Raw genomic sequence first — 27314 nt, forward strand, 5'->3', positions numbered from 1 at the left:
GGAGATACAGGAGAGGTGGAGGAAGATCTCAGCCTGGGCATCTATTGTCTTATGTAGTCTGGAAGATGAGTGGATGGTGGGGTGGGTGCAGTTTTCTCTGTGGTGGGGTTGGGTGGACTGTCCCGGGCTCTGTGGGGCCCGGAGGCGCTGCTGCACTGGTCTGGATGGGCCTGGGCCCCCTTTCCCTGGCGGGTCGCGGAGTATGGGGGTGCCTACTGGGGTCAACGGGGGAGCTGGCCCCAGGGAGGGGTCACTTGCCCCTCCCTTCTTTCCCTCCCCATCTCCAGCTGCCTCCCTCTTCCCGCTCCACCACAACCACCCACACATGCAGGGCCTTGGAGTAGGGGTATGTCACCAGGGTGCAGAGGAGACTACCCCCCCCCCCCCCCCCTCTGTCCCCTTCTGGCTGCCTCTGCCTCAATTTTATCCCACAACTTAGACATTCACATTGCTCACACTCTCATTACACATACATATAGGATCTTGGGGGTGGGCACGACACACGGAATCCAAATTACCATCAGGGTGTACACCTCACCCCTGGCGTCGTTGCCCACCTCTCAATTTTAAATACACGTAGACATGGAGGGCTAGCAGGAGGGACTATGCGCTTACCTGCTGCTCTCTGGCAGGTAGCTCCATGCCCTCCTGGGTTTTAAATGCACCTTAGAACACACATGCATCAACACTACAATGAGCGGGTGGAGGGAGGTTTGGAGTCTTCTCTCACCCCCGTTCTCTGCGGCCCGCTGGAGCAGGGGGGCTAGGAGGAGGAGATGGCCGTCCGGCTGCGGTCTGGGGTGTGGGGCCTCCCTGCTGCTGCGGAGTCAGGGCGGTCTGCCTCTCCCCACCGCAGGGAAAAGGGTAACACCACCTGGGTCTGGGTGCAGTTCCCCCCTCCAGGGGCAAGGGTACCTAGACCTGGTTCGTAGAGTACGCTTGGGGAGTGTGATCGTGTGTACAGCGTCTCTTTATGTCTGTCTCCACGTTGGTTGAGTGTGGAGCAAGTGCATATGAGAGCATGAGGGTGGGAATGGATGTTTGTATCTGTGTGTGCCTGTATGTCTGTGTCTATATGTCAGGTTGGGTATCAGACGCCACCTCTCTGGGGACATCTCAGGCCCTCCAAGGTTTGGAGGCCTATCTCCCCCCACCACCACTTCCCCTGCCAGTGGCGGACTCCCTCAGACATCGGTGCGTTGGTGGTTCTTTGTGTCTGGGGGTGGGCGTACAGGTACACACCGGCTCACTCCTTGGCGGCCGCTTATCGGGGCCTGGAGCCTGGGGCTCGCTCGGGCCACTTCGGAGGTGGGGTGCCCCCGGCCTCTCGGCCTGGGGCTCGGTCACTCAGGCACAGCTGGCTGCCAGCGGAGCTCACGGGCGCGTCACTGCAACTCCCCCTGGATTCTGCTCCGCGGCTGCTGAGTGAGCCCTCATCCGGGACTCTCCTCAGCTCTTTCTGGGACAGTGGCGCAGCTGCCCCTCTGTTGGTCTTCCTTGGTTTCTTGTGTTCTGAGGGCCTCTGGATGTCTGGAGTTTTGATCTCCTCCATACCTGCTTCATGCCCTGGGGGACGGGGCTGTGGCCCCCCCACACCCTCTAGCAGATCATTACATGAAGGAACCTTTTAAAAAAACAAGCGCGTCCATGCTCACAGGTGTACACACGGGTGCTCACACACACAAACTACACCCTTTATGGCTCCTACCTCAAAGCACACTGTGTTCTGTTGATCTTATGTGCTGCACAATAATGTTTAATATTTAGTATTTACTGTTATATTCCCATATATCATTGTGATGTTGTTTATTCTATTACTCTTGTTCTCTTCTGCTTGTTTTCCTTTTTCTTTCTCAACAGGTGATCCAGGTGATCGATATATGCATTTTCTTTTTCTTTTTTCTGCCCATTCTGTTGGTTTTTGTTTTTTGCCCTTCTCCCCCGTCCCTCTTCTCAGCTGTTTCTCTTTCCCTCTTTCTTTCTCCCCTTCTTTCCCCCAGTCAAGTCTGTCCCGTATTCAGCAAGTGAAAATAAAATAAACAATAAAAGGTGAATCAAATAGACCATTATGGCAAGGCTGGGATGGTCAATTTGGTAAAGTAAATCCGTTGGGCATCTTTCTTTGCCTTTAGACAATAATTCTGATGGAAAAAGAGCCAAACGGGACAGGCAAAAAAAAAAAAAAAAAAAAAAAAAAAAAGTAATGCAAGATTTAAATTTTTATACAAACAAGCCAAGCGATCTGAAGTATTTGAGTTAATCATATGAGATCTGTATTTAGGCACATCTGATTTGATGGGCTGACCTAAGAGAGGAAACTCAAATACTACAGGTATGTGGTCAGAAAAAATTATGTGACAGATTTCAATGTCAAGACGTGACAGGCCACAAGATAGGACCAAATCCAAAGTATGACCACGTTCACATGTTGGGCCGTTAACTGACTGAACAAGATTAAAAGAATCTATCTGATTAAAAAAGTCATTGGCCAGTGGAGTGTTTGGGCAGCAAACGTGAATGTTAAAATCCCCCACAATTAAAATACTGTCATAACTTGGAAAAATTCTTGTCAAGAATTCAGAATAGTCTTGTATGAAGTCCTTATTATATTTCGGAGGTCGATACACTAGCGCCCATGGCACAAGAGTAGACAAACAAATTTCAAATAACTGCAGTTTAAAGCTGCTGTAGGCGTCTGCTGGTAACTGACAACAGTTGAAACAGTTTTTATAAACAGTGGCTAATATGCCGCCCCGGCCCGTGGTTCGGGGTGAATTGAGGTAGTAGCAGAAAGTTCAGAAAACGAGCTAAAGTCACCCAAGGTGAGCCACGTTTCAGTCACCAGGAGAAAGTCCAAATTGCGAGCGGTGAAAAAGTCATTCAGGATGACTTTTTAGCCAACGACCTGGCGTTAACCAGGGCCAGTTTAGCTAATGTAGTATTCACCGTGGGCTCGAATGATCGATCCAGAGGGTGAAGATTCTGGTAATCCACTTCACCCCTGCGAAGACGTGGGGAAGGATACCGTGGAAGCTGGATATTTTCCCTGGAATGCTGGATATCTTCTCTGGAATGCTCCCTGGAATCGGGAACGGGTGCCGATTCCAGGAGATGAACAACTTGATGTCCGAGGCTGCCGTGTAAGTAGCGACGCAGTTTCTGAGTTTTACCAGTATTCCACCCCGTTTCCCTCGCCTTCTGTAGGATTTCTTCCTGAGGGGAAGGCTAGGTGGATAACGGCAGAGAAACAGTGGTACGGTTTCTACCACAGATGGGACTCGGTAATCCTCACCTCCTGGGGCCATATGATACTGCCCATCAACAGTGGCTCGGATGGTTAATAGCGATTGGAAATCATACACCAAAAGAGTAAAGACATTGTTGAGAAAAACAGATATAAGCAGGGTTAGTAGAATCAAAACAGGTAACAGCTGATGGCAAGCCACACACACAGACACCATCTTGAATCCCCACTGGGATCTACTTAATCACCCAGTGGTATCTCGCTCTCCAGTCTTTTCATTTCAAGGTGGTCATGGCTGATTTCCTCTCCCTCTCGTGGGTGGTAGGGTCGCCCGGATGGCTCTCTGGCCTTAGTTGGGTGCTGGAGGTATGTGGCAGGGGTGTGGTCTGCAGCTCTGCTGCAAAGGACTGGTAGGGCAGTGTGTCCGGTGAGCAGTGCCAGAAGGGTGGCAGACCAGCTGGGACTGGTTGGTGTGATCAGTCGTGCTATTTCAGTTACCAGCTGCGACAGGAGAGAAAAAGGCTGCACCATGAACATGTCAGCTGAAAGCTGATCAGAATTATTTAAAAAGTTGCAAATAAAATGTAACCAGCCTGTTAACAGTGTGTACTTCCGGGTCCTTTGTGTCACAGACACCAACTGTCTATCATCTATAATCCAGTTTTGAGATCCCTTCTCAGGTGCCTTAATGCCCACTCACATCTTGTGTCAGTTGATCTCAGTAAGTCACATGATAGGGTGAGGCAAGGTTTCACAGTGGTTTCAACTGAAAACTCTGATAATAATGACCCACACTCTTTTTCAAACCTTGGCACACGTGATGAGGAACATGATCAATAATGGCTCAACAACCTTCTTGAAGGAAAACTCCCACTAGCGCTTAAAATCCTGGGAGTCTCCACCATTTGGTCTCAGACTTAATGAAGCTTCTTGGATGAGAGACAAAATGTCTTCAAGAAATTTAAAACAGTCGTATGGTTTTTCTTTCCAAGCTCCTCAGATTACCATGACCTGAACCTATACAGTTATGTAAAATACATGTTTCATCAAAGATAAGTCTGTGTTCTTTGTGGTTTAATATAATAAAATAGTAAAGTTTGAACTACAATTTGTTTTATGATACACATATTTGTCTTTCTCAGAGTGTTTTAGCTAAAAAGAGGCAGGCTTTGGGCCTCATGCTCCCCCTCTTTTCTGTGTCCAACACAGAATACACACAAAATACTCACCTGGTTTTTATTTCCTCTCCAAAGAGTGTCAGATATTTTTGACTTTGGGTTCTGAAATTGTTTTAAAGCTGTACATGAAGCAGCACAACTAGACGATAACTACTTACGTATAATGGTGAGTTTCTATTTTATTTTCATTTTAATACAATTTGACACTAACATAACTGAATAACTTTGCAATTTACATTTATAAAAATTCAGTTTAAAAAAATTACATCATCTGCATCTGGCTATCCTTTCTAATAACTGTGAAATTACTGCTTGATCATATTTACTAAATGTCAATTGGAATTATGATCAGAACACTAACATAAACTGTAAATAAGAAAATCTTTCACCAATACCGAACCAACATTACTGATCAGATTCTATTTATCTTTAATCTAAACCCTGCTATATTTCAGATCTAGGAATGCAGGCCTTTTGATTATTCATGTTTGACTGATCACAGTGGTTTGCCTTTTGTGAGTGGAAGGAAAAGCTTTTAAAAGGCATCGGTTGTAAGTGAACTCTCGATTATGACACCAGAGGCAGACTCTGTTTTTTTTCACCTGTCTCTCATTATAGCTGGGCTGGATGTCTTATATATCTGACTTTGACTTTTTTCTTTGCCACTTCTGTTTGGAAGCTGCAAAGAAGGATCACATCCATATCATTCGTCATTTAAACTGTGAGTATTTGTCTCTAAAAAGTACAGTTTTTTCTATTCAGCTGACAACCTGCAACCAAACAAACTGTTATTTTTCTTTGATTTCATTTATTTAAATTATCATAAAAATTGAAGAAGATTTTCATTAGAAAATAATTTCCAATATGTCACATTTCAGAGTTGCATAAAGAAGATGAAGCCATTTGTTTTTGTCATAACCTTCTGCCTCATGGCTCCTGTGGGCTACAGTCAGCTTTTTGGTCCTCCTGGTCCTAAAGGCCCACCTGGGTCACCTGGAGAACCCGGGGCATATGGAGAACCTGGAAAACAAGGACAGAAAGGCTTGAAAGGAGAACCTGGTGAGTGTGATAAACATCCCCCCAAATACACTCTCAGGGAGGGTTATTTTTAACCCCATAATGCCAAGTGTATTGTACAGGACTTTTTATAGGTTTTTAAAAATTTTACATTATCAGTATGATTCTTTTCCACCAAAAAACCTAAATAAACTGCACAATACATTTTCAAGCAATGATCTGGGTTTTTTTTTTTGTTTTTTTTTTAAATTCCAAATGCAGTAAGTTGCGGTAAGCAGTAGTTCAACAAATACTTCAATTAAAAAACAAACAGATTTTCCTGGAAATTACTTCATGGTCTAACATATTTGTGCCTCACATGGTTCTGGGTATTTGACCCAGTGCTTTTTTGATTTTGGACTGTTGAATGTTGTTTTGAGGTTTATGTGATTTCTTTATAGTTCTACATTGTTTAGTCTTTTGTGTCTAGTATTTCCCAGTGCTTCCTATTTTAATTATTTATGCGTTTAGTTCTTAGTTCTTTGTTCGCTTTTGAGCCCAGGTTTTCTTAGTCTAGCATCTGTGTGTCTTCCCTAGTGTCCCGTGTATGTTGTCGGTCTTGCTTCCATGTTTATTCACCTTCTTTCTCCACAGTTGAGTGCCCGTGTCTCTTTGGTCCCTCTGTGCCCTGTCTCTGTAGTTTGCCTTGTTTACCCTGTCAGTCATGTCTCCATGTAATTTTCCCTTGTCTACGTCAAGTTTGTGTGTCTCAGTCTCCATGTCAGTGTTAGTTTCCTAGTTTATTGCTATAGTCACTTGTGTTGTGTATGTTATGTATGTAGGTTTCTTTCAGTTAGATTCTGTTGTCATGTGTGCCCCAGGTGTGTTCGAACTGGAGATAAGATAATGTGGACTCAAACGCAGACACAGATGCAAGAGAACTTTTAAACTGAAAGCCAGCCTTTATTAGAGGCTCTACAAAAGACTGCAAAACAACTAATGAAGGGAAGAACTAAAAATGCTATAAAAACCTAAACTGGGTGAAGCTAAATATAATAACATGGGAAGCCTCAAAAACATTACAAAAAACAGACTTCTAATAATAAACAACACAAAACACTGGGTCACCGAGCCAGGACCGTGACAGTAAGTGGTGATGTGTTCGGATTTGAATTTGGCCCACGTTCTGGATCAATATATCTACAATATATTTGGGAAAAAGTAAGCCCTCATAACTTCCTTAGCGTAAGAGCTACACTGGTTTGAAAAAGTGTTTGCCGCGTTCCTGATTTCATATTTTTTTTGTATGTTTGTCACACTTAAATGTTCCTGATCATCAAACAAATTTGAATATTAGACAAAGATAAAACAAGTAAATACAAAATGCAGTTTCTTAATAAAGGGGTTTATTATTAAGGGGGAAAAAATCCTTGTAACGTTTGATCACATAGTTTGAATCAAGACTTACAAATTTAAGTACAATATTGGCAACATTTAACAATTTGACTCCAACATGGATTTTTTCACATTGTTGTGTTGTGTACATGATCATTTTCCCCACCTTATATGGACGACATTTATAAACAACAACAGGGTAAAGTTTTTTTCTCTGGAAAACCAGAAACTGGAAACATTGGTATGAACTTCACATCTTATTTGATGTGTTTATATCTTCACTTTAGGGGCTAGAGGGCCTCTAGGACCACGTGGATTTCCAGGACCTAATGGACCAAGGGGAAAACCTGGACTGCCTGGCCTACCTGGAACTATTATAATGTGTGGACGAGGTTAGAACATAAGAATAACTTTATTGATCCCAGAGGGAACTTCACAGACACACACTTTAATAGTGGCTCTATGGTGTTGTGGTTTATACATTTACCTAACAAGTCATATCTGAATTCAATCCTGTGAAACTTAAAACCCTTTGGGGTTGTGTCAGGGAGGGCATCTAAGGCAAAAACATGCAGGGCTACCTACTGTGTTGACAACTTGTGAATAAGGGAACAACTAATAGCAGTTTAACCATAAATATACAACACACGAAAACTACATTCCCATAAAATATGCTCTTTTAAGTTTCTAGTGAAAACCAAAAATCTTAAAAACAAAGAAGGTTGGTGGTGTTTGTCTTGACTCCATTTTGAGACCATTTTTTCTCCTTATATTTGATCTTTCTTTTGTTTTAGTTTTAATTTTACTTTCTCAGTTTTTCTCTAGGTTTGGTCTCTAAACTTAATTGGTTAGGTTTCTGAAAGGATAATGGTTTTGGGAGTTGAATCACAATTCACTATGGTTTAGCTTATTAGGGAAGTCAAGGTCCCATCTAATACAAAGTATGTCTGGTAAACCTGTCAGGGCTGCAGCTCCCACACATCCCACAAAGAGGACTCAAAATGCAGGCACTTACTGAGTTGTGAGGGAGGTTTATTGCAAAAGGCAAACACAAAGACGGCATTACAAAAACAGAACTAAGGGTAATCTAAGTGTGAAGTGCCAGTGTGTGAATGTGTGTGTGAATGGATGAATGACTGAATGTAGTGTGAAGCGCTTTGGGGTCCTTAGGGACTAGAAAAGCGCTATACAAATGCAGGCCATTTACCATAAACTGGGAGAAACGTAATTTAACAGCAATCCTGAACACGAAGGGGGACAGCAGGGAGAGGACACAGTGGATTCACAGACAGTTTTCCAGGAGACGAACACAGACGGACCAGTCATGAGTACATGAGTTTACACAACATAAAAACACACAGAGGGACACTGGGAAATCACACATACACAGGTGGGAGACACAGCTGGACCTGATTAACCTGACGAGACAGAGGAAAGACTAACACCAGGGACCAACAGAGGGAGCACCAACCCAGAATCCCAGCACCAGAACACAAATAATCCCAAAGCTAGAACATCACTAATAATAATAATAATAATAATAATAATAATAATAATAATAATAATAATAATAATAATAATAATAATACACCAAACCCAAAATCACTGAGTCCCGGGACTCCATGACAAAACCTTTATGCAGACAAAACTTTTAGTATATACTGAACCAGGTTTAGCACCAGATGCATTGTATTGTGAGATGTCCCTTATGTTTTCATAATTATTTTACAGTTTTGAGAGACGTGGAAAAAGACAGATAACTAAATATGCAAATGAATAAATACACACTTTGTTAACTCTAATGTGTTTTGTCCAGATCCTATTGGCTCTTTTCAAAGCGACACTGAAAAGCTAATGAAGAGAATTGCCAAGTTTAAACTTGGTAAGTATCTTATCCATATTCATTTGTTTCAAATACATAACTGCTATTTTATAGCATAACAGACAGCTGTTATTTCTTTCTGCTGTATTTTAAATTTGATGGTATATCTCTGTTCTGGGGAGTTTGGCATCACTATTACATACACAGGACTCTTCAATGGAGAAAACTGTATTAAGACCACCCCCACCTACAATTTAAAGCAAACCAGACATAAGTAACAATAGTCAAGATGTTGTTGTCAGCCACAGAAGGGACTGGTGTGGTAGTGGGTTGCAAAGTAGCTTGCAGATGACCAGCAGCTGTAGTCAGGACTCAAATTGATGCCTATTTGTATTATTTTGTTCAGATTAACGCAAAGATTTGCTGTCACTGAATGAAGCTAAGAGGTCACATCACTATTGTAATCAATAATAGTATAATAAACAGCATTCTTTAAATTGATAAAGAAAAGACTACATAGTCAGTTTTTAATTTTATTTTATTAAAATACCACCAGTTTGCAACAATAATAACCTGAAGTCAACACTGTAAAAACTATATTGATAAACAGTAACAAAATAATTTTCCAATGCCAATGCAGTAGCTGTAAAGAACATATTATTGATTAACATTAATAAAATTCTCATATTTAGAGGTTTTACTTCAAAATCCAAGTTTCTTTTTTGAGACAATTCATGGTATATTAGTAAAATAAAATTTAACTGAATAAGAATCTTTAGATAAGCTTTAGAAAAGGCAACAATTATTTTGCCAGAAAACATATCCTTAAGATTGCCTACAAGTAAATGTCTTTTTTCTAATTTTACTTTTCTGTGCTTTTTTTCAGCTGTAAACTATGATTTTGTCCAAATAGTTGATCAAAAATACTTTGTCTCCAACAAGCACAGAGGCAGTTTCTCAGAGGCTGTAGTGTTTTGCAGCCAACGTGGTTTAGAGCTGGCGTTGCCACAGAACGCGGAGGAGAACAACGCACTGACTCAAGTTCATGGCAAATTCAGAGCCAAAGCCTGGATCAATGTGAACAATAAAAAAGCTGAGGGGGAGTTTAAAACTGACATGAAAAATCAACCTTTGACCTTTAAAAATTGGGGAGAAGGGCAGCCAGACAAATCCATTGAGGATACAGGCTGCACAATGCTGTCAGAAAACGGTTCCTGGCAAGTGACACATGAATGTTCTCTCAATGTCCACATCATTTGTCAGTTATAGAAATGTCTCATGAGAAGAACTGCAAAAAACTCCCAAAACAAACAAACACAAATCCCACATTTATGTGTATATGTGTATTTTCAGCTTTGCATGCTTAATCTAACTCTGTTTCAGCCTTCTTGTGTGTGATGGCAACTAAAGATTATGTAATGCCAAAAGTGAGAAAGCAATGAAAAAAGATCAAAATGATCCTTATGTTCCTTATTCAGACATGATACCTTTTATGTTTAATTTACATCAGTTCATCTAAATCATCTGTTAATTACGGAAGAGGATTAGGGCCACTGGAAAAAAAAAAAAATTCTGACTTTAATCTCAGAATTCTGAGATTAAAGTCAGAATTCTGAGATTAAAGTCAGAATTCTGAGAAAAAAGTCAGAATTCTGAGATTAAAGTCAGAATTCTGACTTTTTTCTCAGAGACAATGGCATTTGTCTGACTGCATTGTGCAAAGTGTAAATTTGGTGGAGGAGGGATTACAGTGCAAGGTCGTTTTTTAGGAGATGTACTCGGACCCATGGGTATGCCCAATGACAGAATGCAACTTTTACAGGGAGTGCAGAATTATTAGGCAAGTTGTATTTTTGAGGAATAATGTTATTATTGAACAACAACCATGTTCTCAATAAACCCAAAAAACTCATTAATATCAAAGCTGAATGTTTTTGGAAGTAGTTTTTAGTTTGTTTTTAGTTTTAGCTATTTTAGGGGGATATCTGTGTGTGCAGGTGACTATTACTGTGCATAATTATTAGGCAACTTAACAAAAAACAAATATATACCCATTTCAATTATTTATTTTTACCAGTGAAACCAATATAACATCTCCACCTTCACAAATATACATTTCTGACATTCAAAAACAAAACAAAAACCAATCAGCGACCAATATAGCCACCTTTCTTTGCAAAGACACTCAAAAGCCTGCCATCCATGGATTCTGTCAGTGTTTTGATCTGTTCACCATCAACATTGCGTGCAGCAGCAACCACAGCCTCCCAGACACTGTTCAGAGAGGTGTACTGTTTTCCCTCCTTGTAAATCTCACATTTGATGATGGACCGCAGGTTCTCAATGGGGTTCAGATCAGGTGAACAAGGTGGCCATGTCATTAGTTTTTCTTCTTTTATACCCTTTCTTGCCAGCCACGCTGTGGAGTACTTGGACGCGTGTGATGGAGCATTGTCCTGCATGAAAATCATGTTTTTCTTGAAGGATGCAGACTTCTTCCTGTACTACTGCTTGAAGAAGGTGTCTTCCAGAAACTGGCAGTTGGACTGGGAGTTGAGCTTGACTCCATCCTCAACCCGAAAAAGCCCCACAAGCTCATCTTTGATGATACCAGCCCAAACCAGTACTCCACCTCCACCTTGCTGGCGTCTGAGTCGGACTGGAGCTCTCTGCCCTTTACCAATCCAGCCACGGGCCCATCCATCTGGCCCATCAAGACTCACTCTCATTTCATCAGTCCATAAAACCTTAGAAAAACCAGTCTTGAGATATTTCTTGGCCCAGTCTTGACGTTTCAGCTTGTGTCTTGTTCAGTGGTGGTCGTCTTTCAGCCTTTCTTACCTTGGCCATGTCTCTGAGTATTGCACACCTTGTGCTTTTGGGCACTCCAGTGATGTTGCAGCTCTGAAACATGGCCAAACTGGTGGCAAGTGGCATCTTGGCAGCTGCACGCTTGACTTTTCTCAGTTCATGGGCAGTTATTTTGCGCCTTGGTTTTTCCACACGCTTCTTGCAACCCTGTTGACTATTTTGAATGAAACGCTTGATTGTTCGATGATCACGCTTCAGAAGCTTTGCAATTTTGAGACTGCTGCATCCCTCTGCAAGATATCTCACTATTTTTGACTTTTCTGAGCCTGTCAAGTCCTTCTTTTGACTCATTTCGCCAAAGGAAAGGAAGTTGCCTAATAATTATGCACACCTGATATAGGGTGTTGATGTCATTAGACCACACCCCTTCTCATTACAGAGATGTACATCACCTAATATGCTTAATTGGTAGTAGGCTCTCGAGCCTATACAGCTTGGAGTAAGACAACATGAATGAAGAGGATGATGTGGACAAAATACTCATTTGCCTAATAATTCTGCACTCCCTGTATTGTTTGTGGTTACCGGAGCACCGGTAATATCCGGTCATACCTAGGAACCGCTTCAGTTCCCGTCTGGTGGTTGGAATCGGGTAGTCTAAGATTGCAGCAATCTTCGCCTCCACCGGGCTGACCTGTCCAAACCCCACCTGCTTACCTAGGTAAGTGACTGTTGCCTTACCAAACTCGCATTTAGTGAGATTGAGGGTCAACGAGGCCTCGGCTAGCCGCTGAAACACTGTCCTCAGGAGGGACATATGATCTGCCCATGTGTCTGTGTATAGCACTACATCATTTAGATACACATTGCACTGGGACACATCTCCCAACACCAACTGCATTAAACGTTGAAAGGTAGCTGGGGCATTTTTCATGCCAAAGGCCATTAGTGTATATTGCATGAAGTGGTCAGGTCATGCTGACTCAGGGCATCTAAAACAGGCTCTACAACAGGATTGTTGGTCACCTCAGGGGTAGGATAAACTTTCCCACCCGCTATGTCATTTCCCATTATAAAATTCACCCCATTAATCGTTCTTAAATTCCTCTGTCTGCATTCGTTTACAGATCGAAGCACGGTCAGCAGCTTTGCAGGCCGCACACTACCAATCGAAAAGGACACTTTTTTCCCTGGCAAAATCAAGATAGGACTGACCCTGTCCCCTTTTCAATCTCCGGAAACGCTGCCTATAAGCCTCTGGGACCAGCTCATAAGGATATAAGGATAGCACTTTTCAGCTTGTCATAGTCCAGGCAGTCCTCAGCTGACAACGAGGAACAAACTTCCTGAGCCTTACCTGCCAGCTTACATTGTAGCAAAATGGCCCATGAGTCCCGTGGCCAGTGCAAGGCTGTGGCTATTCGCTCAAATGACTCGAAGTAGATGTCAACCTCATTGTCGCGGAACACCGGAACCAGACGACTGTTTTTCCCCACATCAAACGGTATGTCTGCCTGCCGAATGGAGGCAGTCGCAGGAAGGGAAGCCGGCTGGAGTTCCAACTGTCACAACTTGACAGCTGTCTCCGCCTCCACCTCCACCTTTTGCAATTCAACCTCCCTTACAGTATGTTAAAAACTGTTAACAAACTGTACAGTGACAGACATGTTTACTAATTAATCAAGGACATCATAATTGTTTTCATAAAAATTTGTTAGTTTTTTATAGTCATGTTTTATCAGTATTTTATTCTCCTCATCTCAATAGTGCTTTGCCTGTTAGAAAACTAGGTGGCGCTCCAAGTTAAGTTTAATAGCTTCACTACCCCATAGACCCAAGTTCAAGGTGTGTCCAGATGTTGCTTGTTACAAGAATTTGGATGCTATTGTAGCTCTAATGTAATAGAAACTCTTGAGATTAAGAATCCTGGGCCCAGATAGTGTCATGACACTGGGTCTGTGACTCAGTGTTTATGTGTTTTCTGGTGTGATTGATATTCATTGATTTAGTGTCGTTCATGTTTCTGGTTCTTAGCTGTTTTCTGCTTACGTTATATTTATAGTTTCTAGTCTTTAGTTTTCTGTCACTATGGTTTCCCTGTGTTCCACATCTAGTTACTCTTGTGTCCACGTTCTATATTCCCTCTCTGTCTCCTGCAGTCAGAATGACTGTTTCTTCCCCAGACTCAATGTTAAGCTTGCATCTCCATATCTGTGTCTTTCCTGTTTTATTTTGACAGTCCCTTGTCCTGTGTTCATTGTCTTCAGTATTGCTTCCACCTTGTCTAATTGTGTCCAGTGTTTAAAAAGTTTAAAAAGGTGATAATTAGAATACAGTTACTTTGTTGAAATAAATTGATTACATGGTGGTCATTTCCTGTTTCATATGTTACGCTATCCCCTCTCTAATTTTGGTAATTCAACGTATTGCTGGAAACCCAAACAAAACACACAATAAGAGGCTCTAATGTAAGCGTCCTGTTAATTTTGGTAGCGTCAGTTACACAATGGACCCAGAGCCAGCACAACAGAGCCAGCAGTGCATGGGCAGGAATGCATTTCTTACGTGGAAATTCCGACAGCACTTCACATTTAAAGAATAAAGGGATGGGCAAAATCTGACCATGCAATGCGAATTCTGTTTGCCAGCAACTAAGCTGCTCTCAGTGTGAAAAGATTCCACCTCTAACCTAAAGAAACATCTGGAAGTTAGTTCTTTTTTAAAAACTAATGTTAGCCTACTGCATCTACCTTGTTTTAGTTGTGGCAGCTACCTGGGTTATATTCCACTTCAGTATCTTCGATGTACTATTGCTGTGTTTGTTACTATTACTGAAGGCTACTTGCCACCAAGCTAATATTGCTAGCTGGCGTTAGCCGAATTTAGTTCATAGACTGCAGACTGTTAGACTTGATGGATAGCATTAACAACCTGCTAACGGCAAATAATCTTGTGCAGTTCTGAAGCAGTCTTTGAAGTAACCTTCATTTTTTTTACTTAGTTTGTTGCTTATGAGCCATTTTAAAAGCAGAACTGTAAGTGTTTTCTCAATACATCATATTTTGGTCAACTATCAGAATGTTAACCATTCCTCGCCGTCAGTCCCCTGACCGTGGTCGGGAGATGCGAGGGGAGATGCTTCCTCCAGGGCCGAAGTTTGTCCTCCTTCGGGGTTAACTCCCTTCACTTTTGTGGAGTAGTGAGGCAGACAGAAATCAGCCGAGGCACCGGAGAGTACTGAAGAGATGAGGCTTTAATAACAGTACTGCACACTTCGAAAACACACTGCATAGCCTGTAGCCCGTTAGAACGCTGCTCCCGGTCGCCCTCTCTACCCATGACACACTCTCTCTCTCTTTTCCCTCTTTCGCTCCCCGCGTTTCCTTCACGCGCATGCTCACACACACATCACATACACTCCTTACTGCACCCAGTCACACACAAGACGGCAATTCCTGCAACAAGAAGCTAACTAGAAGCTAAAAGACAATTTACAAAAAACAGTCAAGTGGAAAAAAAGTAAAACACTTCAGTGTTACTAAAAATCTATAAATTTCCACTTTTCCTTTAGCTTGCGATATTGTTTTTGTTAGAGCGATAAGCTCTAACCTCAGTCTCTGCTCTTTGTATCGCTGCTGCAATAAGGCATATTGTGGGTAATATGTTGCCATTTTTAGAGCTACACTGATAAACCGATCAAATAATTCCCTGGATGGAAATTATGTTGCTCATTGTTTGAAATTTTAACAGATTTTTTAGTTTGTAGAGCTCAGGGAAATCACAAGATCTGCAGTTTTGTTTAACAACTTTTTTAGTTTCACAATTACACCTGTTTGTTTTCTTTTTTCTGTGTTTTAAACTGCTTCTAATAGCAAAAAAGAAACGTAGGTGAGGTTCCCTGAAAGGAGTTCTTTACCTAGAAACTCATTTTGAGTCCAGTCTTTGAATGGCGACCCATGCAAGTCCCTCACCTCACTGACTATCATTCTCTTAATCTAAGTGTTAAGGGCTTTATAAATCTGAAGCATTGTTGTTCTTAAAACAACAATTTAAGTGTGTTGTTTGTTAATATTTCCAGAAAATATGCGTAACTAACTGTAGCGAAAGGAACACAGAAATTGTCAGATGACATTAAAGTGGCTGAGTGTAAGAGAGTGTTATGGACAGTGCAAAAAAGTAGCTTCACTGAGACCGTACATATAAGCCACACAATTTAAAGAAAACACACAAGAATCTTATTTTCAGGGGACTATGAGAGGATTTTGATTGACATCTGATGTTTTGAGTTTCCACGGACACGCTATACGGCGTCCAGAGGACGGTCTGTGTATTCAACCTCACCTCTGGCGCCGGCGCCCACCTCTCAATTTGAAATGCATGTAGACATTGAGGGTTCTCAGGAGGGGCCGTGCTGACACCTGCTGCTCTCCGACAGGAAGCTGCCCCTCTCATGGTCCTCCTTGGGCTCTCGTGCTTTGCGGACCTCTGGATGTCTGGGGCCTGGGTCTCCTCTATGCCTGCTTCATGCTCTGGGAGACGGGGCTATGGACCCCCACATCCTCGATGGTGAAACCTTTTGAATACAAGCGTGCTCATCCACACAGGTGTACACATGGGTGCTCACAGACACAAGCTATATCTTTCTTGGCTGCTTCCTCAAAACACATTGTGTGCTGTCAGTCTTGTGTGCTGCGCAACAACATTCCAACTAGGGCTGGGACAACGCGTCGACGTAATCGATTACGTCGATGCAAAAAATACGTCGACGTAAAAAAATCTGCGTCGATGCGTCGTCACTTTCAAAAAAAGACATGGCGGCAGCGAGTAGCGGAATCATGAGTGAGGTAGTTGCAGTCAACTTAAATCACTCCACCCGAACACGCAGTTCTACAGTATGGGGATATTTTAACAGAAAAGGAAGTGATTCAGTCGTTTGCCGGCTTTGTGAGGTGGAAATGGCCTATCATAAAAGCACGACGGCTATGCACCAGCACCTCAAACGACGGCATCCAGGAGCAGCTTCTGCAAAGGACAAACCACCGTAAGTTTTCAACTTTTTCACTAACGCTAGTTTTTACCCGTTAATTCATGCAGACCGCCCCCCCACGTAGACGTACACTCACTCATAGACACAGAGATAAGCACCCAACCTCCGTAAATGCAAAACTCATTTAAGCTGCTGAGCAGTAACATATAGCAGCTGCTGTTGTTATTGTTTTTTTTTTGTGGCCCATGCTGGCAAAATGAGTCGGAATGCACGCAGGCTGATTATCAGAATCGGCGAAAGACAAAAATGTGAGACAGCGAATTGGCCGCAGGAGAAATGTTAACAAGGATAATGCACCACCTGCTAAACGTAGCCGTCGTGGACACTGTTACAACATTGTTAAAGTGCTTGCAAAAGCAAAATGACAATGAACTCTTGATTTGTCAAATTTAATGTGTTTCATCCTATTTGAACGCTGTTTTTATACATTATGCTTCTCCAGCTTGATCTTATAGGTCAAAGTTATGCCATCTAATGACTAGAAAGCAGTGCACCAGTAAAGGTGCCATCAGCTATGGCTGTTTAAACGTTATCTTTTCCAGCCATCATGATTACTGCATATCATATGTTCAACATTGGGGATTATTATTAACCTCTTACTGTTATGCTATGAAAGCACATGGCATAACAGTGTGTGTGTGTGTGTGTGTGTGTGTGTGTGTGTGTGTATCTATCTAGCTCAACCAGATCCTTATCAAATTATTTTGATATTATGCTTTCCATATAAGTATTTTGTAATTATTCGAATTCATCTGTGTGCTGTGTGTGATTTATGATTTCAGGAATAAACAGAAAAGTCTGGAGGACTACTGTCAGAGAAGAAGTACACCATGCACCCCCCCAGGAGGTGGCTGTACTTACTGAGAGCGTCTTAGCTATGATTTTAAAAGACAAGAGACCACTTGCTGTGGGTGAGGGATTCAAAGAAATGCTGACCACTTTCCAACCAGGTTACACTCTGCCGTCTAGGCGTCATTTTACAAGCATGATGGAGAGAAAGTATGAAACTTCAGTGGAGAAACTAAGGAATGAACTAAAAAAAGCCACATCCAAAATCTCCCTTACCACTGATGCTTGGACAAGTCTGGTCACAGAGTCCTACTTAGGGGTAACTTGTCATTTCATTATTTGTTCAAAGACGCCATTGCTGCTGTTTGTATATTATTAATTTTTTGCTATGATTTCCTTTGTTATATTTGTTTTGCAAAACATTAAATTTTTTGTTAAAAACAGAAGATTGTAGTACAATGTTATTGTGGATTTTGTTTTGTGAATGAAGAGCACTTTTTGGCAGAAAGCAAAGTGAATGTTACATTTTGTTTGTTTAAAGACACCATTGTTGCTATTTATTTGAAATGTTTTGTTAACTTTTCCTTAATTTTATATATGTTAGCATTTAACAAGAAATGAAATGTGCAATCTCTATTGTATTGATTGTACGACCTCTACAACTTTATTTTGCAATTATTATTTTTTTTTATTAAAAGGTCTTCAAATGAATAAATTTGTGTTTTTCATTTATATACATAAATTAATAAATGTGAAATTGCTATACAAGTCAAATAATGGGGGGAAAATCGTTAATCGAATCGAATCGAAATCGAATCGGATTGAAAAATGAATCGTTAGATTAATCGATGCATCGAAAAATTAATCGCTAGATTCATCGATTAGGATAATAATCGTTTTGCCCAGCCCTAATTCCAACTGGTGTTGGCCCGAGGGGCCGATGGCGCGATATGGCAGCCTCGCTTCTGTCAGTCAGTGAATGTGAGAGTGAATGAATAGTGGCATTTTAAAGCGCTTTGGGTGCCTTGAAAAGCGCTATATAAATCCAATCCATTATCATTACACGTTATAGGTTATTGCAATGGTGTTGTGTTTATTGTATTGCTTTTTTCTTGAACCAAACAGGACATGCTAAAAGAAAAAGAAAAAAAAGTGGATACGTGTATGTTTCTATCTTTGCAGGCCAGAGACAGGAAGGTGGCTAGAGGTCTGGACGGTGCACAACTTTATGGCTCCACTGCTCACCATTCCAACATGATACATTTCAAAGAAATATAAATGACCTGGTTTCAAAAAAGTAATGTCTATTCATTGTTTCGCTTTAAAATTTGATCACATCTGAAAACATGCACAATGAATTGATAAAAAACAACAAATGAATTGTAACTGAATAGAATCTGAGGCTTGTGGGGATAGGTTAATTGGATAATCCAAATTGTCACTAGGTGTGAATGTGCAAGTGAATGTGAGTGCGAATGGTTGTCTGTCCCTGTGTGTTGGCCCTGCGACAGACTGGCGACCTGTCCAGGGTGGACCCTGCCTCTCGCCCTATGACAGCTGGGATAGGCTCCAGCGCCCCCCGCGACCCTGAAAAGGATAAGCGGAAGCGAATGGATGGATGGATGGATAGAATCTGAGGCAGTAGCAATAGTTTAATAGCTTAATTGAAAAAAGAAACATTTTGATCATCTGTCATCTGAAAGTGCACAATCTTAATAATAATAATAATAATAATAATAACTTTATTTATAAAGCGCTTTCAAACAAAGTGCTGTACAACTGTTTAAAACTAAAGAGATAAAAAAAATAATAATAATAATAAAAAGCGATACATAGCAATACACGTAAAAGACACAATACAAGTTAAAAACAGTAAGAATTTAAAAACTAAAAGCCATAGAATTAAGACTTGTAAGATAAGGTGAACAAATGTGTCTTCAGCTTAGTTTTAAAAACCTCCACGGAGCATGCCTGCCTAACATCTTGAGGGAGGGTGTTCCACAGAAACGGGGCACGAAAAGAAAAAGCACGCTCTCCAATTGTCTTTTTTCTGGCTCTAGGAACCTTTAGAAGGCCAGAGTCCTGAGATCGGAGAGCACGGGATGGAACGTAAAGATGTAAAAGGTCGGAGAGGTATGAATCTTAGTGATTCAATCCTATCAAAGCCATCAGTGCAGAAAACCATAAGAGTATATACATTATTAAAATATATAATTTATAATAAAGACACACTATTAAGCATTAGTAAGGTATTAGTAAGTGTTTCAGTCATCATTCATAAAACATTATAAAGCGTTACTCCTCCTTTCTAAAAAACTGATATAAATGTTTATTCTTGATTAATAGGTTCATGTATCATGCATATATAATATATAACTGTGATCAAAGTATTTACATGTATACTATTAAGTTCACATGCACTATTAAGATTAAGGTATGAGCTCATTTTTTGTGAATTTATTAATAGAGAATTTTATAAAACCTTATTTGATTATTATTTTATGTACTTATTTTTTTTTAATTCATAGTTAATTCAGGCAATTACTGGTAGTCATTTAACCATTTTGTGTGACTTCATCTAAATTGATTATTATGTTTACCTTATAAAGCATTTATTAATGAAAATCAAGTAGCTCACAAAGTCTTGGTTATCTTGACAACAGAAAAATGACAGACAAATCAAAAAGAGATACAAAACATACCAATATTTATTGCCAGGTGTAAATGTCAACCCCCAGAGATTTGCAGAAGATTGCAACGTAAGTTGGAACAGCGTCTAAGATGGTAAGAGGGGTTTAAGACAGAAAGAGAAGTTGGAGCTACAGGATATCTTACCTTTAAAATACTGAAGCTTCTTCATTTAAAATAAAATATGAATGAGATTATCACAAAAGTAACTGTTTCACAGAGCCTCACGAACAGTTGTAAACACTATAAACAAAATGCCCATTATATTAAGCCAATAAGCAGGAAAATGTCTCTGGGATGTTTTTAATTACTTTAGTTGATTCCTAAAGTTCAACTTTCCTCAGGTCTGTAGTCTGTTACCGAGCTTTAGTAAGATAACTCAGCACCCACTCAGGTTCAGGTCCAAAATGCTCCTGAATTAGTCAAAATAGTAAGAGTGATGTTGTTCTTTCACACATGTAAAGTCAGCTTAAATAAACAAATTACAAGACACTTTGGAGCTGAATATAACTTTATAAATTACATAATAAGGAGGAGCAATACTTTATAAGTGATAAATAAAGCACTTACTAACACCTAGTTAATCCTTTATAGTGTGTAATTATTATAAAGTGTTATCAAATGATGTTGCTTGAATGGACGTTTGTCTATACACACTTTAGTCTTTCTCAGACCTTTTTTGTTACAAAGAGGAAGGCTTTGGGCCTCATAGTTTTTTTTGTCTCTTTTCTGCCTTGTTTCCAATCAAATACTCACCTGGTTTTTATTTCCTCTTCAACGAGTGGCTCATATATTTTTGACTTTGAGTTCTGAGCTGTATTTGTTTGAAAGCAGCACACAAAGCAGCCCAGTGGATAACTGCTTGTATACTGGTGAGTTTTTATTATATTTTAATGTTAATACCATTTAACAAATTAACATCTCTGAATAACTTTGAAAACCTTTAACACCTTCTTGTTTATCTTTAAGCTCTGCATTTAAACAATGATGGCATGGCTCCAATTTTGTATCCTTTTCCTGGTGGCTCCAATTGGGTACAGTCAGAATCCAGGTCCTCGTGGTCCCAAAGGAGACAGTGGACTTCCTGGACCAGCTGGTCCACCTGGAGTACCAGGACCAGTAGGTCAAAAAGGTGAGCAATAATCCTACAAACCACAAGACTACTGACCAGATACTATTTATAGTTTATCTAAAGCTTGTTACAATTCTTTTGTATAGCCAAATAAGTTTTCATGATGTATCAACAGAGGCTTATGCTACAAAGTATGAATGGCAGTGACACTGAATGAGCATTTTATGACATCAGATAGTGGAGGCTCAATATATTTATACTTCTATATACACTTTATACTTAGATATATGGTTAAGTGCATTAAATATGGTCTTTTTTTGGTGCTGACGTGAAGCTAAAATTCCCATTTGAGTAGTGATTAATTAATAATAAGGTATTTAACTGCTTTTTAGCTCTGTATAACCAGTTTCCTAACGTTGTGAGAGAATTTTTCCTCTTTGGGCTGTGAGTGAATATCTGAACATATGGTATGATACTTCCATACCTGCTTTAAAGGAGATACTGGAGTTAATGGACCACATGGACCTCCTGGACTACCTGGAAACCGTGGATTTGTTGGAACACCTGGACTTCCTGGACAATCTGGAAAAGATTCTGACTGCAGAACAGGTGAAGATCAATTTTTATTAGTTTCATTAGTTACTAAGTTTTATTTTTCATTTTTGCACACAAGGGCAGCACCAACTACTTTCTTTGCTATGAAACATTCCCATAGATGCATTCAGTGTCCTTAACCATTGTAACTTTCTTTCTTTCAGTCCAACCACTCGTTGTATCTATCTGTCGTAAATGCCGTACAGGGGGCTGTACTCCCATTATTTTTCCTCTTCTTGCTGCTCTTCTGCCTGAGATATTCACTAAGCACATAATTGGTTGTGGCCATGTTTTTGATGTACTCATGGATCTTTGTTGTCTTCTCCTGGACAGTGGTTCTCACTAGTCCTTGATTTCCTTGCTTCCGCTTGAGTATAGAGTCTCTGGGTGTTGGACTTGAGGTGAAACCAACACAAGTACTAAAATCAAGGACTATGCCAAATAAAAATCTATTGAGGCAAGCATGAGTGTAGTAGGACTTGTACTAGGCATATCAATGGCAGTGATAGGAGCTGACTCTGATGATTGAATGGACTGACAGGAGCAAAAGTAAAAACAACCTCTGTTAAATTTGATGCAGAATTTTAAATGTAATTTATACAAATTACTTTTACCATTTTAATCAGTAGGGTTTATTAATATCAAATTGTTGTTTTATATAGTGTCACTACTCACAGCAGTCCTCTTGGCACTTCACTGCATACACTATATTACTCTGTTTATGCTGGGGTACCTGATCCTTGGTTTAGAACGATATTTAGTGTAATGTGTTTTGGAATGTGAAAGACACAGAAATGTGGTATTTGAAAAAATGCATCTTAGCTATAATTTTAATTGATTACTTACGGAGCACCGCAGGGGACACGGGAGAAAAAAAAATTAAGACGGACTTTTGCAAGATCTCGCAAAACAAACTCGGGATCTCGCAAAAGTTTCAGCCGCATTCTTCGGAGGCCGCCAGCTCGAAGCCGACCGGGAGGTCGAGGCACGATGTGCCGGGAAAGCGGTGTTCCTCCCGGCTGTAGTAGGTCTCGACCTCCCGTTAGCTTCGAGCTAGTGGGTGTCACATCTCCAAAAACGTCGGAGCACTTTTGCAAATATGTGATGTCTTGTAAACCGAGCAGGTATCTGACGTTTACACAACTACATTCACGCCTCAAAATATCTTAAAAGTGTATTTTGTGACCCAGAAAGAGTAATATTACAACTAAGTAGCTGCCGCCATTGTTGGAATTCAACTTTTGCGAGATCCCGAGTTTGTTTTGCGAGATCTCGCAAAAGTCCGTCTTAATTTTTTTTTCTCCCATGTCCCCTGCAGGGCTCCGTAATTACTAGTGCTGTCAGCATTAATCTCGTTAAAATGGAGTTCACGCCATAACCGCATTAACTTGGCAAATCTCCGTTAGTGAGTTAGCGCAGACTGATGGCGCTAACGCGTTAACGAGCTAACCGCGCTAATGAGCTAACCGTGCTAACGTGTTGACGCCGTGCATGATTAGAGATTTGACGCTCAAAAGAGAAAAACTAGCTTTTATTTAATAACAGTTTGCAATTTTAAACATACACAAAGAAATGTTGGTCCCAAATGACTACAACACTGATAATTTTATCTGTTTGATCTAGAGCTCTTTGGTTACATAGACCAGGACCTTCAAACCATTAGAGCCCTAAAGGAAACAATAACCAAGTTAGAGCTGGGTAAGTGTCATCAGCAGCAACAGGACATAGGTTTTACAGTAACTCCATCATTAATAACTCTGGGGGGTTTCCTTGTTTGCTTTTAAAATTTCAATTATCTTTCAGATTATTATTTAACATAATAATTTGAACTTTGAGCAATAAAGCTAAATGGAAGGATACATGGTGTGTAATGACTAGACGAAGCCTTTTTTCTGCTGGTTTCTTTAAAATAAAAGTAGTTCATTCCAATTTCTCTTTCTATGCTGCTTTCTTTTTCAGTTATAAACTACGATTTTGCCCGAAGAGTTGATGGAAAATATTTTGTGTCCAACAAGGAAAGAGGCTCTTTCCTCCAAGCTGTTGAGTTCTGCTCCCAGCGAGGATTAGCGCTGGCTTTGCCCCAGAGTGATAAAGAGAATAGCTTACTCACTGAAGTGTTTGAAAACAGTCCTAAAACAGTCTGGATTAATGTCAGCAATAGAAGAGCAGAGGGAAACTTTGGAGCTGATATGATAAACCGACCTCTGACCTTTACCAGCTGGGCAGAAGGGCAGCCAGACAAATCCATCCAGGATCCAAGCTGCACCACGCTGTCAGAAGACGGTGTTTGGAGAGTGACAAGTGAATGCTCTATGAATGCTTACATTGTTTGTCAGTTATAGAAATGCCTTTGATTACATGAAGTAAAGTGTAACTCTTTGGGTTCTGGTGTGGGGAAATCAAATGGAGTACAAATATGTAATCACACATCTATCTGGCGCAATTTTCCTATTCCTATAAAACAGGTCAAATCATTCTTTCAAATCTTTTATTACATTTTTAGGTAAAATGAAAAATTCTTTCGAGACCTGCAGTATTTAGTAACCATTCACCATACAGTAGCCATATTTATATTCATCCAGCAAAGTGAGAAGTCATGGAGGGTGTTCTGGTTTGGTGGCCCCAGCATCTCATCTCTGCTTTATTTGCATGACTTGATCAAACAACAAACTTGTTAGTGAGTGTGACATGGCTGGAATGAGAATTAGCAGCTCAAAGTCTGAGGCTAGTCTGTGGCTTGTTTCCAGATTTAAATGTATTGATTTTTTCAGCTTCCAAATGAATAAGCAGCTTGTAACCTGGAATGTAGCAGCAGTACATTATCATTTTGATTAAATCATTTCACCTTCATTACCTGAGCATGATTGTATCAATTTGTACATTGCACTTTCTAAGATTAAAATCATACATATATGTTTCACTAGATAAATGCTTTATAACCACAGTTTTATCATGAGAGAAATACTCAGACATGTAAAATGTTTAAATGTGGATGGTGGATTTGCAGGCAGATGTTAAAGAAATTTTAAGGTAAGTAACATTTTTTTTTTCAAATAACTCTGTCATGTTCTTGGGTCTGTTGACCCAGCGTTTTAAGTTTTAGTTTATTTGGATGTTGTTTATGTTTAAGTTCATTAGATTAGCGAAGTTCATTTGGTTATTAGACTCCTTGTGTTTTCTTCCCCTGTATTTAAGTTTCCCTCACCCTTTGTGTTTCACGCTGCGTGTCTTATGTTATCAAGTTTGTATTATCATGTCTGTCTCATGTTTCCTGTTTTATTTTGAAGGAGTCGTGTGTTCTTTGTTCATTGTATTTAGTTTCACTTCCCTTGTACTATCATTAGGCTCATGTCAGTCAGCTGTTCCTCCATGTGTTCCCACTTCCCCTAATCACCTCCTGTGTATTTAAGTCCTCTGTTTTCAGTGTGTCATTGTCAGGTTGTCTGTTGTCCTTTGTGTCATGTTTCCAGGTTCTGTGCTCTAGGTATTTTTGTGTCCATGTTAGGGTTCATGTTTTGGGTTTCTGTGTTATCTTAGCTCTCCCAGTTTAGGTTATTGTTTAGCTTCTCCTCTGCCTTTTGTTTTGTAATGTTTTCACCAGCCTTAATAAACGGCTCGCTTTCTGTTAACATTTAAGTTTTGTTTCATGGTGTCTGCATTTTGGGTCCTTTTCATAATACATACAGTCTGCCTCTGCCAGAATGTAACAAACACTTCTACTAAAGCAATGCCTTTGTGCTAGTCAATTTTGTTATGACCAATAGTGGATTTGTGTCTGATGTTATTCTCATACAGTTGAGCAAATATTTTGTACTACCACATGTAAGAAATGTTACTATTTTGGTAGTAACATCCAGGCATAGACTATGTGAATCTTCTTGTCTTTAAGTTTTTATATAAGTAATTTGTGCATAGATAAAAATCATTTAATATTTTAAAAATATATTAAATTGTGATTTTGGTGGATCATCTGTCTGCACTATCAGTTTTAAGTAAATTTAAATTTAATACTTTTAAAATAACAGGTTCCTTTTGAAGAAAACATTTGTAAAGCCTGACATTTGTTTGTAATAATGGTCAAAGCTTTTTATAGCATTTTTTCTGTATGTGTAATCTACAGATTAAAAAATAATTCAAGAGAATAACCACTGTAAGCGTTGAATCTGGCTAAACGTGGCCATTGGACTCCAAAACTGATGGATGTAGTTTCATTAAGGGGAGGAGCTAAAGGAGTGAGAATCAGGCTCATCAGTGACATGCTTCTTGAGGTATGATGATTATTTAGACCTTTGGCTTCAGCATGCACTTTGTTGGCAGTCACCCATATAGTTTATACTCATTTCGATACTTTATCTATGTTTTCTTAAATAGGACATGCAATCAAAGTATGGAGAGAAGTACCCATCGACTGAACCTGGGAGAGAGAAGAGGACCTTTTCATGGCGTCTGGTGTAAGTAATTCAGCATCTTGACCATGTAACAAAAATGAAATCCACACTGATCATAGTGTGGATTTTAAAATAGGGCATTTACTTGCTCCTGCAATACTCATTGTAAGTTAAATTTGTAAATATAAATATATATGCACTTTAAGTTAAACCTTGCTCAATAATCACCCCATATCACACCCATATCAATGACCAGTTCAGCACAGGTGTTGGACATTGTAAAATGCTCCTTGGAAAATTCAACTAATGAACATAGCACAAGGTTAAAATTTGGTTATCACATAATTTTCTTACACTGAACGAGAATAAGACCGAAGTCATAGTTTTTGATAGTCACGCTCCGCCAGACCAGTTAGCTGATGCCCTTGCATGTCTTCTCGCAAGCCATCTCTCGCTCACTGTAAGAAACCTCGGAGTATTACTGGAAAGCTCTTTTAAACTAGAGAAACAGGTCTCCATTGTGGTAAAAACAGTTTTTACCAGCTGTGCCAGATATCTAAAGCAAAGCTGTTCCTTCCTCTAAAGGACCTTGAAAAGCTTATCCACGCATTTATCACGTCCAGACTGGACTACTGTAACTCCCTCTACTTGGGCCTCCAACACTCTTCTCTTTACCGGCTTCAGTTAGTTAAAAATGCAGCTGTGCATCTCTTAACAGGTACTAGAATCTATCATCACATCACTCCAATTTTAGCCAACTTATATTGACTCCCTGTTAAATATCATATAGATTTTAAAATTATTTTGTTTACTTTTAAAATTCTAAACAATTTAGCGTCCAGCTATCTATCCAAACTCCTCCATTTTTACAATCCCAATAGAGCAGTAAGATCTTCCAATCAGATGCTCCTAACACAACCTAGGTCTCGACTGAAATCCAGAGGTGACCGGGCCTTTGCAACCGTAGCACCTAGACTCTGGAATAACCACCCTGTTTATATTCGTACCTCCGTGTCGTCTTTTAAATTGTGCCCTAAAACTTATTTTTTTACTTTGGCTTTTAATTCAAACTAGTTGGCTGTTATCTGGCTTGTTGTGTTGTCACCTATTGTTTCTTGCCCTGTTTTGTCTTAATTGTTTTGTTTTAATTGTCTCATGCTTTTACTCTGTCTGACTGTGAAGCACTTTGGTCAACTTCGTTGTTTTTAATATGTGCTATATATATTTTTTACTTTGAGTACTTTGAGCTGTATTTGTTTGAAAGCAGCGCATGAAGCAGCCTAGTGGATA

General features: G+C 40.0%; 2 protein-coding genes across 3 annotated transcripts; both read left to right on the forward strand.

The window, feature by feature from the left end:
* The first annotated feature begins 1163 nt into the window (after window positions 1-1163).
* LOC308392456 (mannose-binding protein C-like) lies at window positions 1164-10148 on the forward strand. 2 transcript variants are annotated; one of them, XM_080875516.1, is made up of 5 exons: window positions 1164-5143; window positions 5301-5481; window positions 7101-7205; window positions 8630-8695; window positions 9522-10148. In XM_080875516.1, exons 2-5 carry the CDS (start codon window positions 5316-5318, stop codon window positions 9902-9904), a joined length of 720 nt encoding a protein of 239 aa, XP_080731642.1. In that variant the 5' UTR covers window positions 1164-5143; window positions 5301-5315; the 3' UTR covers window positions 9905-10148. The 2 variants fall into 2 exon arrangements, with proteins under 2 accessions (XP_080731642.1, XP_080731641.1); XM_080875515.1 differs by having other exon boundaries at window positions 1164-5481.
* Window positions 10149-20954: 10806 nt separating this feature from the next.
* On the forward strand, window positions 20955-24927 carry LOC308392457 (phospholipase A2 inhibitor subunit B-like; the record flags this gene model as incomplete). Its single annotated transcript, XM_080875517.1, has 4 exons — window positions 20955-21102; window positions 21538-21651; window positions 23260-23334; window positions 23596-24927. The coding sequence occupies 4 exons, from the start codon at window positions 20955-20957 to the stop codon at window positions 23976-23978; spliced, it is 720 nt and encodes a 239-aa protein (XP_080731643.1). The 3' UTR covers window positions 23979-24927.
* Between the last annotated feature and the right edge of the window lie 2387 nt (window positions 24928-27314).

Source organism: Rhamphochromis sp. 'chilingali' (genome assembly GCF_963969265.1).
Source record: "Rhamphochromis sp. 'chilingali' genome assembly, chromosome: 2".
Taxonomy (NCBI): Eukaryota; Metazoa; Chordata; class Actinopteri; order Cichliformes; family Cichlidae; genus Rhamphochromis; species Rhamphochromis sp. 'chilingali'.

What these genes read in the sequence shown, in the direction of transcription:
- LOC308392456 (XM_080875515.1), top strand. Translation starts at nt 5,316, where the DNA reads ATGAAGCCATTTGTTTTTGTCATAACCTTCTGCCTCATGGCTCCTGTG. An exon ending in AGGCTTGAAAGGAGAACCTG is followed by an intron (nt 5,482 to 7,100) that starts GTGAGTGTGATA and finishes TCTTCACTTTAG; the next exon opens with GGGCTAGAGGGCCTCTAGGA. An exon ending in TATTATAATGTGTGGACGAG is followed by an intron (nt 7,206 to 8,629) that starts GTTAGAACATAA and finishes TGTTTTGTCCAG; the next exon opens with ATCCTATTGGCTCTTTTCAA.